Raw genomic sequence first — 15,365 nt, 5'->3', positions numbered from 1 at the left:
CCACTACATCTTTCTTAAACTACAGAAAGAGACTTGTTGCTTGCATTGAAAATCTTTGAAGATGTGTCCACTGAGTTATATATTCACTAGAGTTATTAATAATTTGTCTTGTTTCAGTGACCATTGAAAGTTATGACAGCACAGAATGAGAGATATTTATAACCAGTTCTTAAAATTCCAGGCATCCCAGGTTCCCTGCAGTCACGTGATTGTGATCTGGGTGCTTGGCAACTTGCTTACATTATGATAGTTGCAGTGTCCTATGGTCATGAGATTGTCATTTGCAACCTTCTTTGCCTGCTTCCCACAAGCAAAATCAACGGGGAAGTGGTGGAAAAGCTTGCAAGTTGCTCTGCTAAATCACTCATAGCCTCCCCTACCCAGCAGCAAATGCACACGCACATGGTCTCTCTCTCACACACACAACCCTACTGCACACATGCTGCACTTTGTGGTACACCCAGGCATCTCCCCCCACCTGGCACCAGCCACTTACCTGCCAGCCAGCTGGCCTATTTACAAGCCACCTAGAATTTGCTTAATTACCTGCAATCATTCCATAACAATAGCAAAGGGAAGTGCTACAATTGCCATTGCTAAATAATGAAGTCATGCCATTTACAACTGCATTGGTAGCAAATGAAAATTTTGATCCCAACTCCTGTTGTTAATCAAGGACTACCTGTATAGTACAAAGCTAATTAATCAATTTCTTCCAAGTTCTCTTCAACAGACTTTGAAGACTGCAATAGAGAAAATAATATATAGAAAGAATATACATATATTTAACCAAGATGTGAATGGATGTCAAAGGTGAACATCTATTTCTAAGCAAGGAAACTATTTCTGTATAACACAAAGATGCATAACTTGTCCTGAAATACACTAAATACATAAAATAGCATATGAAAAGATTTTAGCTTCAGCTCAAATTCTATAGATAGACAATACTTACAAATTCTTTACATCAGTAATTCCTCGAAAAGCCTTCCTAGGGATGCCTTGAATCTGGTTTTCACTTAAGTCCCTAAAAATAAGAAACAAAAAAACAAATATTATGAACTCATTGAAAGTGACTGAATTTAATACAAAATATTGGCATAAAGGTGTGTTCATAACTGCAAATACCCGTGACATGAAGAGGAAGAATAATGAAAATGTTAACATACGTTTAAGAGGTTATGCACTGAAATGGTAGCTTTGCAGAACTTTATATTTTCAGAAACGACAAAAAAAAACCTTGTTGGGACTGTTAACACAGAAGATACTACTATGTACCAACTACTATTACATAAATTACTATTATTTATGCATTTTAAAATAAATACTGCACCAAATAATTCTGAAATGTTTTAAATGTACTTCTTAAAGTCTGAATTTTTAACAGTTCATTTCTTTATTATCTGAAATGTGGCAATAAATACCTAACACTGAAAATAAGAAAGAAAATAAGTAACTAAAATATAGTAGAATAAAAGAAGGAGTGATACTATTAGTATATAGATTTCAATGCAATCTCTACATATTAGTTCATAACCACTTCAGGTAGTTGCTAATAACACCATAAATGCATACTGCAGATTTATTAAAACAAGCAATTACATAAAAAATATCATACTTTATTCCATCTTTGTTGTATATTAAAGAAATAACTAAGGATCATATTTTCTTCTTCTTTTTGCTGTTTTAGCTTTTGTTATATCTATAGGAAAAAATCTCCATGAAGCTACATATTTTTACGGCATCTTTTTCAGAAGTTCTTCATTTGGTGAACTCCATTACAGAATAAAAATATAATGGAAAGTTATATTGTGGTTTGGCTGTTGTGAACTTTCAAATCAGAATGTGAACCTGACAAAATATTTCTCACCCTTACCTCCATGCAATTAATATTGTCTATGGCACAATCAATACATTCACAAATATTTAGTGTCTAATACCCATGAACAGAAGATTAAAAAGAATGTCAGTAAGTCCTAAAGTGATTAAGGATTAGTATTATATGTTCTTTCATTTAAAAATATAATATGCTTCATATTATTTTCTCTATTCTTTGTGGAATGCCATAGTCACAAGCAATAGCTTAGAAAAGCACAAAATAAGTATTCAAATATATGACAAAATGAAGAAAATTGCTTCACTATTATTAACAAGCATTGGAAATGCTCACTTTTATAAAATTGTGGAAAATCAAGGACAATACATTCTACCCAAACTTAATATGCTTTTTTAGAGATGTATACAATGTTCAGACATTCCAGATAAGTAGCATTCATTAGAATGCACTCTGAGGAATTTCTCCCCCCTTTGAAAGTGAATTCTCTATTGTGCCATGAACCTCAATCAAATTGATTTTATTGAATAATAAGCATTTTGGCTCTGAATGAGAGCACCACACAGAAAACCCACACTGACATGTTAGGTCATCTGGGTCACCAAGAGCTTTCTTCTGTTTTCCATCAGGCTGATGGTCCATTCAGCTCCCACCCCAAATGTCCTTGTCAAACTAATTCAATTTATACTAGTCATCTAGTCTACACCAATTCCTTTTGGTAGCTGTAATTGTTTTCTCAGACAGAGAGACAGGCACACAAATGGTACACATAACAATGCTTTATTGTTTTCAAAATGAGGTTTCCAAACATATGTAAGTACTTCAGGACTTCCCCTAGTTGTGAAATATTCATAGGGAAGATATTTTAACTTTCTGCTCATGTTCATCATTGGTAACACTAGAATATTAAATACTGCATGATAGGCCTTTGATCTCACTGATTCTGATCACTATCACGATCTACTGAAAGCAATGCAAAGTAGCAAAAAGTTAAGTATTACAAAAATAATGTCTGAAACATTAAAGGCTAATAACAATCAAAGTAAGCAGCAAAAGGGAACAGTTGGACTTGAAACAGGAAGACACACATCCCTCCAAAAATTAAAATTATAACTATTATTTAAATAAGTTCCTTATTGCTTCAAGTAGAGTAGAAGGGCAAAGTTTTAGAGATTCTAGCATACACTTATTATTGTCTCTCATGGATGCATTCCATCTTCCTATTTGCAAGAAAATAAACTTTTTCAATAATAAATTAATAAATCTGATTGCAATTTGTATTAGCTTTATCTTTTGTTGAAATACTGTTGTCAGATTAACAGTGAAGCCACTCCAAATCTTCAACATTTATTTCATATTTTTTTTCTCATATTCTGATAACCTGACAGTTTCAATGAGGTATTTCAACAGTATGTATTTATATCTGGCAGGTAATTCAATACAAGCTGATGATTATAAAGGATGTTGATTTTTACATGATGTTTGAAATAACTGCAAAACACATTATGGAGTGGTTTTATAAAACAAGGCAAGGTGTGTTTTGCCCATACAAATGTTTTTTGTTGTAGCTATACCAGTGCTATCACCTCTCAAAAAGGTCCATTAGGAAACTGCGTGCAATATTTATTTATGATTAAGAAGTTGTGATGATTGTGAGTTCAAACTTAAATATTCACCAATATGCAGGACACTGTATAGAAGCCACGTATTAAAACAAAATGAAAATAGATATAAGTACTGTAAAAGATGCACTAAGAATAATTTAACCTGTTTCATGATAGGAAACATCTATGCACAAAGTAGAAACTAGAAAGATTACCATATTAGTTCTATATTGGGCACAATTCTAACACCAACAAAAAATTATTTAAATACATTCACACTGTGACCTATTGCAAGCAGACTTTCTCTTTTATAGAAAACAGCCATCAGTCAATTATTCCCACTTTGATCTTTTTAATACAACATCAGAGGATTTTGTAAAATTTGCATAAAAGCTAACCATGAATTGGGGCCATTTACAGTGTTCTGTCCTGTCAAGGATCTTGAACCTGGGGAAGATAATTTTCCTCCTTTTTTGTGTGATGGGGAATGGGTGAAAGGAAGTTAAGATTATTACCATATTAGTGGCAAAACATCTCTTTATTTATTTATGGAAATCTGGGAGGGAATCTTCAGTGAATGGGAAGATTTTCAATGTTATTTTAAGTTTGAACAACAGTTCTATTAAAGGTACAGATTCCAGCCATTCTAACATTCACTGACTTAATAATTATGGCTAAATTTTCAGAGCTACGACTTCTGAACAATTGAATTCTCAATCTTGCTGGAGTCATTTGTGGATATGCTAAACATATAAACATCTTCTAAATCTGATTACACTACAGACTTTTAAAAAGACCAATTTCTGACACCGTAAATGTAAATTTCCTAGTCGTCTATCAACATACAGATTTCACTTAATGAACATCAGCTGGGTTAGCTCGCCATGATTAGTATAATATGGGAATTGTGGAGTTTATTTTATTTTATTTTTTCATATGGAACATACTATAAGTTGAACGGAACACCATTATTTTTTTGAAAATTTAGGAAATGTTGCCGTCTTTACAAAAAAAAGCAGAAAGTGATCTACTGCATTCCTAACTACGGTAAATAAATCTAAAATAAAATCTTCACTTTTCAATATTAGTAGTCCAATATTGTAACCTAATAATGTTAAAATATAAATGTTCTTGTACATTTAGAAGCTATTCCCATTGCAAATGACTCCATACACACATACAAACATTTTCTGTCAACTGTGAACTTTTTTGGCTTCTCTGTAACTTTATCATGACAAATAATTACATCACAAAATGCACAGATTGTATTACCCGTCTAAGTCTTCCCATTGCAACTGCTCTGTATAATATGAGGCAATCTACTAAAATGTCCATTCCATTGATATGAGTCCATTTCATAAAATATATTGAAGAACCGAAAATTAAACTGTTCATACATCAGAAATATTACGATTTCTTCAAAGCACAGCACTAAGATTATGAAAGCATGGAATCTCCCCTTTCCTTCCTAATTTGTTTCCTTGTTTACATATATTTTAATAGCTCATATTATTATCATCAGAAAAGCAAAATTATTTCCTTTTACTCCATGTAAAAAAAAAAGTATCACAATCTGCAATATTTTTTTCATTACTCGACTGTCATAAACACTAATAGTTTTACCTTTATAACTATGCAATACAGCAGCTGGAATAGGTCATGGAAATTATTTATGGCAACTATTCTCTTTATGCCCTGCATTCAACCTAAGGCAAGCTAATTAAAATCTAATCAGATCCTCCCAATTAGAATCTTGATATAATCTCATTCATTATCAGCAAAATGGATTCTACTTAACATATTTCTTTTTTGTAAGACAGGGGATTAACACCTGGAAATGCAAAAGAACTAGCCTATTTAATAGTGGTGAAGAAACAATAATCTACTAAAATAAAAAAATGAAATACCTTACTTGATAAGAAAAAGCAAGTCTTGATGGATATTTGGCCCTACTGCATACCACAAAGATTGTATAGTGTGATTAGATTCCGAATTTTCACTTACTGGCTGTCCCAAAAAAAGTGTGGGTGTGTTCTTGCCATTTAAAAGCATTAAAGTATCTCTTGACATTTCAAGGTTTATTCTTGCAGAAGACAAGGGCAAAACTCTGATTAATCAGCAAATGCCTTGGCTCAGCGCTCTGCAAGAATATTTATTTACATAACAGCACTTCCAAAAATTAACTAGACTCTCTTCTGAGTAGCTATCAAACATGTTATTGGATTGCAGATTGACAATGTCAGTTCACCCAATCAAATTAAGTATTAAAAAAGAAGAAACTGAGAGTTGGTAAGAGAAATGGAGACTTCACAGGGTGGTTGGGCTTATTTAAAAGTATTCATATTTAAAAGTTTACATGTTTCAATTAGTGTTTACTTACTACAAAGTAAGTATATAGTAAATTTACTCCTGTATACAGGAGAAAAATAATTCCTAAAGAAGTAATTGTTCTCACCTCTAGAAAGATTAAATTGTACCTCTAAAATTAATCTATTTGAAACCTTTTCTGAATGTCAAAGAGTTACTTACAAAGAATTAGCATTCCTAGGTAATATATCTTTTGTGAAAACTCATGTATAACATTCTTGGTTAAAGAGGAAACACTTTTTGAAATCTTGGAATATTAACCATAGAAGGAAGAAGTTTCTGGTAGGTCCTTAAGGGATATGCTGTACTTAATAAGTCTCAAAAGGAGGCAGTGACTGGCCATCATGCCTGGACATGGAAAGCAAGCAAGGTCAAGATATGATCAATCGTGTGAACTTAATTCATGTAAAAAAAGGGCAGGGTTTCAATAGCAAGAATGTGCTTTCCATCTTGAAATTTTTGATCTTCATGCCACACCATGAGCAGGCAGTATAAAATTGAAGTTTATATTTATGTAGATTGGAACGGAAGTTTGAATAATACAAGGCACATTAGATAATACATATCTATAAATTCAGGTTATGGTTAATCATGGTTTTGACCAATGTTAATCAGCTGGGATTTGCAATTAACAAGAGACCATTATGAGAAATAAAGGTTTGAAATGGTTTGTAAACTATGATTGAACTTTTATTTGCTTGATGTCTAAATTAACAAATCATAAATATGGTTTGTACGACAAATTTACATAAAATTTGTTTAACCAAGGTAGAGACAAATTTCTGAGCTTTAACAACACACTGAACCACAAAATAACTAAATTACATAATATGTAATTGGCAGGTTTGTGGTTGAGTTATATAAACCCAGTCAACAATTCTTTTTTAGGATTAGTATCATGATTTACAGTTTTACATAAGGACTTAATCTCTTGCACTGCATTAAAACATAATGTGGTTTGCTTGTTTTTGGCCTAACATTTTGTACAAATGCAACCATTGTGGTACATGCATTTGTGATTCATTTCATCTTTTTTCAATAAAGCACATCTGAATAAATCACATCTTAATGCAAGTATGATGTGGGCCAAAAGTTCTTCTCTAGATTATTATTTTTTTAATTGTTGTTTCTGGATCAACCAGAATGTACTTTTCAAACAATTCAGACAATTATTCCATTCTCTGGATTCTGGGATAAAAAAGAACAATTATCTGATGACAATTCCTAGCGTTTAGGAATAAAGTTGCTGAGATAGGAACCATCAAAAAGAGAGGCTTTTTATCGTCATATCCCAGTGGGCTCCTTTGATCTTGAAAAGAGTGGCAAATTATCTTTGCCTTGGAAGAGTGGGAAAGAACATAGACCAATCATTATAACAGCTTTAACTGCTGTATTTTGCACTAGATACTATAGACAATTTTTGTTTTAGTGACTGTTTTATACAGCAACCATTCACAGTTGTGACAATGATAAAAAATAACTTTCTAACTAATCTTTTCAGGTACATAAATGAAAGGAAAAGTGGAATAAAATCATAAGTCCTATAAGGTGCAAGTCTTGACAGCAAGATCTGCCTATCTGTATTCCCATCATTATGGAAAAAGAAGAGAACCAAAATCATATATGGCTGCAGTGAGTCTTGCATTCATTTCATGTGAATCTTCCACTCAAATTGCCATTGCTTTGTTCCATTATCTGAACCAAGTTGAAGGCTACAGTAGATGGACTAGGAAATTGAGATGACAAAGCAGCTAGTGGGTGGCAGAAAATCCCAGAACTCACAGTCATCATAGCAGTCCTGACCCAAAACCTGGCAGCCATTTCTGAAAAAACATAACAGCTTCTGTTCTTCTCTGCTGCTGAGTATCCATCTCATTGCCTGATTAAAATGATAGGAAGCCAAATACATTAACGGCCTTTCTCATTCAATGTGAACCATAGTATATTTGTGACTTGAAAAGTTTCCCAATCACCAAATCTGCGTAGAATTTATAATTGGAGTAACTAAAAAGGGAACAAGTGGGCAGCATCATTTCCAATGGGGGAAAAATGGACAAGTAATTTTATAACAAGTCATTAGGTTAACTTTAATGTCCAAATCAAGAAAGTGACTGCTAACCATGAAACCCATCATTTGCAGCATAATTAATGCTTAGTGTGGGAGTATGTTGCTGACATGGGCTGGGATGAAAGAAGCTAAAATGACAACTTTGAAGTGTATTAATTCTGAGTATTGTTAAGAGACCTCATATAATTTATTTTCATGAAACCAAGTCAGCTTGGTTATCAAAGGAAGAATGGAGGAGCAAGGGGCATCTTTGAGGATGGGAACTGAGTAAAAAAAAACAAGCAATATGGCAGCCATGAACATATTACTGAAACTCTGTGCTTTTGCTCATGCATGTAACTTCAATGTATGTACAAAGACACAGGGCTTTCATCACATAATTCCAACCACTATTTTGACTTTTTGACCCCTATACTCTACACAGCCTGCTGAGAACAGACAGGAAGAGAAGGCATCACTATTGTCTTTCATTTAATTCTCTCCCCCTTCCTCCACTACCATTGCACACAGACACACAGAGACACACTTCAGGAAATTCAGGAATTGTCCTCAAGATACACATGAACAAAAGGGGAAAAGGATTAAGTGGCTTATAGTTTCAGTCAGACTAGGAGGGAAGAGAAAAGAGAAAATTGGGAAATTGTACTTGGACTAAAGTTGGTAAGTTTGTTTGTCAAGTTTGTTTAGAGAGAATGATTAAATTAATACATTTCAATGGTCTTCCAGGGTTTAAAGAGAATACAAAATATGCACTAACTTGGAAGAATTAAAGGAAAAAAACCCATAGAATTTAAACTCTAGAACATACTGGTAGATCTTGATATACATTTTAGGTTTCAAGAAGCAATTATCTATAGTACACATTCATTCTTCTTTAAGTTTACTGAATCATGTCTGTGGGTCTTTTGTCAACAAGTTAAATCCTGAATAAGATATTAAAATTCTTGATAATCAAGATTACAAGCATGTCAGACTGATACCAATTTCATATCATTCTGATCAAGCCACTACAATAATCAGAATGGTGGCATTGGTGTTGAAAACTACAATCAATATCTACAAGGGAAACTTTCATAAATAAACAATAAAAAATAGCACTACATTAACCCCCAAAATTAAAGCGATAGAAAGAGGATGGGTTTCATTTAGTTTCAACTGTTGTGTGAACCTAGCCATTAGGATTTATAAGCTATGGTTATGATTTCAGATATTTTGCAAATGTAGTAAGTTTAACACAGCATGAAAACATAAACATTAATTTAATAAATTTCAATAAAGCTTAAATTAAATATGATTCTTTATGATTGGTTTTGAAATGAAATTTACAATCTGCATAAACACTGGTACCATATCACTGATCATCTAGTATTTATTCTTGTAGCAATAGATCCAAATCCAGGTTCCTTTTCAACAATAAAAACATTGCTAAAATTGCTTACTTTTTAAAATACTCATTAAATATTTTATTTAAACAATAAACAAATATTAGAGTAGTGTTTCACTGTATTGTGTGATGATTAAAGTATTGAACTAGACAGACCCATGTTCAAACCTACCCATCAAGTTCATTAAGTGATTTTGGGTCACTCTCTCAGCGCAACATACCTCACCTGATTGATTGATTTAATTTGCGTAGCCGGCCATCTTACATTTGTGGCTCATAGAGTTGCTGTTTGAAAAATTGGAGTAGGAAGCATACATAATGCTGCCTTGATCTCTTGAAGGCAAGCAAGATGTAAATTAATCAAATAAATAAATATGTTTGTATTTTTAACACAAAAATGCTAAATCTAAATAAGAGGTGCACACTAAAGTTAAGAATACATTACTAAAAATTAATCAGGCACACAGGACATTAAAAAAAATATCTGGAATTTGTGAACAAAATATAGTGTACCTATTAGTGGTGGGATTCAGAAATTTATACTATAGGCATAGCTTGGTGGGCGTGACATGGCTTGGTGAGCCTAGCTTGGTGGGCTTAGCAGAGGAAGGATACTATAAAATGTCCATTCCCACACCACTCCAGGGGAAGGATACTGTAAAATCCCTATTTCCTTCCAATCAGCTGGGACTCGAGAGGCAGAGAATAGATGGTGGTGGGGCCAGTCAGAGGTGGTATTTACCAGTTCTTCAAATTACTCACAATTTCTGCTACCAGTTCTGGTGTCTATGTTAAACTAGATCATGGGTCAAAGTTTAGAGTTAGTTGTATATAAGTTTTTCAACTATCTTCCTCCCATAGAACATTAATAAGAAACACACTCTTGGGAAAATGACTTTCGATGTTCTTACAAGGATAAAGAACCTCAGCATATCATTTTCCTCAGGGCAAGACTTATTTTAAACTTTTCAGATAATTGATGTCAACATTTAGGAATAAATAATGAAAAAAAGTGTCAAAGGCATAGAACAGAAAACAGGTATAACTGAACAAGTAAACCCATGCATAAAAGCCTTCTGTGACAGTGAACTCCTGCAGAACTCCACTGCATTCATCTTTGAAATGCACAAATAAAATTTCCAAGCACATACTTAATGTTCAAATGGCAAGATATATTGATCCGCTTCTCATCTCCAAGTATCTTAAGTTTACCCAGAAGACTATTTTATTTAATTAAGTGGATATATATATATATATATATATATATATATATATATATATATATATATATATATATATATATATATATATATATATATATATATATATATATATATATATATATATATATATATATATATATATCCCTCTATTGATCATAAGAGTCAAGCATACATCAGCTTCATTTAATGGACCTCCACTTAGGAGAGTGGTTGGCTCTAAATCAAGGTAAATGAAAGCAAGTACTCCTCTGGGATGGCAGACTCAGCCAAATCTATAACATTTTACAGTTTTTTTTAAAAAAAAACTTTTAAACTAGAAAGCATATGGAAATTAGATAGGAAAATGTTCTCTCCTTGCACGTTTCAATTAAGAATGTCAATACCTTAATTAAATTGCTCAATCTAATGAGATTTATACCAATGAATGTGTTTTATACTTATAATAGCTTTTTTGGCTGCTGTTCAGAATGCCGAATGAATTATGAGAACTGGGATTAAAAAGTAGAAATTGACATTTTGAACCAAAGCCAGCAATCCTTCAAGATTCATTTTTCCATTTCATTCATGTGATTTTGAAGAATTAATGAACCTTGTAATAACTTTGTGTTTTTAAAAGTCAGTTTATTTTCCAGTTCATCTGTATTATCTATTTCTCCACTAAAGTAGCACTATTACTAGAAGGTATAATAACAGGCATGTTTCTTTTTATGTCCTGTATTTTTTTCTTTTTGCAGATTTATTTCCTAATGAACAATAAACTTCACTATTTGAAACTTTCCTTTCAGACTATCGCTATTCAAGTCTTAAAAAGAAAGTAAGAATTTATTAAAGGGGAAAAACTACTTTAAAACATTTTAAACAATCTTTTTTATTTTCTTTATATTCTTACAGAGTTCTCAGATCCTTATGGTAAGAATATACTTTCCCTTACAAAGAAAGTAACACCATATTTTTTAAAGATTCATTCTCAGTAAAAAGAGAAATTACCTACAGTATTATTATCTTCCTCATTACAATGCTTACTCTTGTTACATTGTCAAGAATATTTTAATCAAAAGTCTGCATTAGAATATAATTTCATATTTTATATGCTGATTAGTCCCTTATCTTGTTATTGTCAACAATGTAAAATAATCATTGTAAAAAGAAAATTAAGAATGGCTGTTATCCATATGCTCCAGATTGTTAACATTAATTTTACTCTTTATTGTCCCAGTCTATATTCATATGATGAAATACGTTTTGTGCCATTAAAAATGGGTGGGGAAAGGAAATAGCAAAAGAGGAGAGAGCTTTATTTTTTTCAAAAAAGGGACAGATTGATGAAAATTTATTTTTCTGCCTTACATTTTTGCTACCTCTCACTCCTCAAAATACCCCCTGTGATTTTAACCCCCTATGTTAATCTCGTTACAGGACATGAGCTTCTGATGAAGGGGGTCAACCTGTCAGGCCTGGAAGCCATCTTTTACATTGAGCCTTCAGGCCTGCCACAATTAATGCTGTGGGAAAATAGGCAAGGGGGATTACATAGAGTATGGGAGATATAGTCTAAATAATGTTCCTTTCTCAGAGAGTCAAGGACATGCTGTACCTTGAGTGGTATGACTGGGAGGCATCTCCAGTTTGGACGATGCCTGATTGGACCATATGATGAACATGTGGGTGCTGGGCAGGGATTTGAACTTTCATTTGGGTGGCGAAAACCTGGAAGCTTTCAGATTCGGGTTTTCCCAGATGTGCTAATATGACATGTCTAATAAAATGGAACTTTAAGGGAACTCAACCCTCAGAGTCTTCTTTTGTTAGAGGTGTTACTTGGAACCTTGACATTTTGATAAAGACTTGTATTATTTAGTTGTAATTCAGTCATTATTTATTGTTCTGGCTTTATTAAATGACAAACTCCCCATCGTAGGCTTAGGTTCCAATGTCACTCTAGTGGAAATGAAACCATGTATAGCAATGCAGGGCCATGGCAATGTAAGGCAATGAAAGATGCCATAGCTAGGTATTGAACTACCTGCATGGTAATCTATTTCCTGCATTCCATTAAACAAACTGGAATATTTGTTTCCTGCTGTTTCACAAATGAGAAAGTAATGGGAATATGTTCACTTTATCATCTTAATTATGGTAATTCACAATACATATTTCATAGAGGACAATACAGATGAAGAAAGTCTCCAAAAAGGATAATTCATAGTTGAATAGTTCAGGACTATTCAATTTTTTTTGACATACTGTAATCCATAAATTTATAGAGCCATGCTGTTGGCTATGGTGCTGCGAAGCTTCCAATATGATAAGAGATAGAAAGTGCAATCGTACCCTACTTTGTTAATAATAAGAAACAAGCCTTTCTGAAGGAGAACAGGGTACTTAATCCCTACTCTGACTGTCAGGCTGAAAGAAATGTCAAACAGACCAAAGAGGAATCAGAAGTGTATTCCTAATGCCAGAGTGAACTGTCCTACTATGACTAGACAAGCATTCTGTAATGGGATCAATAACAGAATTGTTGGCGGTAACCATTGTGGAGATGAACTTGGAACTGAAGAAGCCACAACTGGAGGTCTCTTTTTCTCCATGCCATGATGAGATTTTGGAAGAATCATAGAAGACTTTGAGTTAAGAATACTATCATGTATTTTTATAATTTGGCACTGCTTTGGCAGCAGGTTATTTGTACTTTACATCTTTTTCTGACCACGTTCAGCAAAATTGGCAGCACTAGGAAAATACAGGCCAATTGCCTGTTTACCAAAAACTTTCACATTGTTAACTGGTGTAATAGCTGAGACAGTCCAGCAGCATCTAGTTGAAAAACAAGCTCTTTCCACTTGTGCAGAAAGGAAACTGCTCAAACAGCAGCAGAACAAAAGATCAACTCCTAAATGATAAGATGATTTTGGAAAATTACAAAAGAAAGAAGACCAATTTGAAAGAAGTTAGGATATATTACAAGGATTCGACTCCCTGCCATATAATTAAATGGATAAACAAGTGCTCAGAAATAACACGAGTCAACAAAAACATCAGTAGCTTTGTGGAAAATCAATGATGCAAAGACGAGTTGCTGGTCAACAATGATAGAATGGAGGGATTAATATCTAGAGAGAATTCTTTCAAAGAGACTCACTAGTATCACTACTGTTTCTCATTGCACTGATCTTTCTGTCAACAATACTAGACAAGTCATCCCATGGTCATCAAACATGAAAAACAACTACCAGGCTACCCCACCTTCTTTATATGGATGATCTGAAGCTGTGTGGAAAATGCCATCAGAAATATAACTGCAACTCAACACTGTGTGTATAATTATATAGGTAAGATATTGCAATCGTTTGACTAAAAAAAAAAGTGCCACTCTCACCTTCGGTGGGGAAAACTACTGAAAACTGAAGGAATCAAAATGTCCTATGGAAATAACATCAAGAAACTAGATCAAGAAGATCATTACAAACACCTGATGTCCTTTCAGGCTGACAACATCAAGCAACTGAAGTCAAAACGATTAGAAATGAATACATCATGAGAATGAAAAAGATTGAAAAGTCCAAACTCAATGGAAACACCATCAAGGCAACTATAACACATGGATAATTCCAGTCATTAGATATATAGCTGGAATAGCGAACACGAATTAAACTGAACTAAAAAAAACTCAGGAGAGAAAGACCAGAAAAATAATGACAATGTATTAATGTCCTTCATCGATGTGATGATGCTGATAGACTCTACTTACTAAGGAAAATAGGTGGGTTGGAATGTTGCATGTACACCAGATATTGAAGAAAAAAACCCAGTGGACTACCTAGTCAGCTACTGCAACAAGATCACACAGACTGACTACAAACAATGTAAATCAAAAAAGCTACAATGGAATACAGTATCTGAAAAAAAGTAGAGGTAGTCCTCAACCTATAACCATTGAGTCCAGAATTTAAGTTGGTGAGAAGGTGGTTAAGTGAATTTTGTCTCATTTTATGACTTTTCTTGCCACATTTGTTAAGTGAATCAGTGCTGCTGTTAAATTAGTCACAAAGTTGTTCAGAAAGTCAGAATTTGATTTTCCGCATTGACTTTGCTTGTCAGATGATTGCAAAAGATGATCACATGACCTTGGGATGCTGCCGACCATCATAAATACGAATCAACTGTCAAATATATCCAAATGAAAGTAATGTGACCTTGGGGATGCTGCAATGGTCATAGGTGTTTCAAAATGGTCAAAAGTCACTTTTTCCAGTGCCGTTGTAACTTTGAACAGCCTCTGAATGAATTCCAAGCAAGCATTGGTGGGAATATAAATTTGAAACCCTGACAATAGAAAATGAAGAACCTAAAATGTGCTGGATCGTTAGAAGTCAAAATGGAAAGGCACCTGCCACATAACACTCCATACTTAATAACCATCAATAAGAAAGAGAAAAAAAAGGTCTAAATTCATTATGGTGAACCTATGGCATGCAGAGCCCTCTCTGCAAGCATGTGAGCTATCGTCCCAGCTCTGCTCCACGATGCATGCATGCACACTTCATGCCAAACAACTGGTTTTTGAGTCTCTGCTGTGCATGTGTGGGGAGCGGCACGCATGCGGGAAATGTGCATGCATGCCCAGGGGGGTGGGAGCATGTGCATGGGTTGTGCATGCATGCACATAGAGTGCACATGGGGGAGCACACATGCAAATGTGGGACATGGGGGTGTCACGTGTGCATTGTATTATGGGTGTGTGCATGCACATCATGCTTTTGCGCATGTATGTGCAGTTTCGGCTAGCCATCACTAGTCTAGATCGTGAACAAGACAGCACCTGGATACAGCAAAGCAGAAGAGAAAGAACTGGAGAAAATCACAAAATAAAAGTTGTGCAAAC

At 33.9% G+C, this 15,365-nt stretch overlaps 1 protein-coding gene across 2 annotated transcripts in view; it reads right to left on the bottom strand.

The window, feature by feature from the left end:
* Nucleotides 1-15,365, bottom strand: part of SLIT3 (slit guidance ligand 3) — a 501,863-nt gene that overhangs the window by 234,499 nt on the left and 251,999 nt on the right. For both annotated transcript variants that reach the window (XM_087709668.1, XM_087709669.1), the window contains exon 5: nucleotides 956-1,027. In XM_087709668.1, the coding sequence (XP_087565794.1) occupies nucleotides 956-1,027 (72 nt within the window). The remainder of the gene's footprint in view (nucleotides 1-955; nucleotides 1,028-15,365) is intronic.

The sequence above is a fragment of the Thamnophis sirtalis genome, unplaced genomic scaffold (genome assembly GCF_051295495.1).
Source record: "Thamnophis sirtalis isolate CommonGarterSnake01/CBP01778 unplaced genomic scaffold, rThaSir2_p1.2 scaffold_3, whole genome shotgun sequence".
Lineage (NCBI taxonomy): Eukaryota > Metazoa > Chordata > Lepidosauria > Squamata > Natricidae > Thamnophis > Thamnophis sirtalis.
Note: the sequence above shows the minus strand (reverse complement) of the source record. Positions and strands in the feature narration are given on the sequence as shown.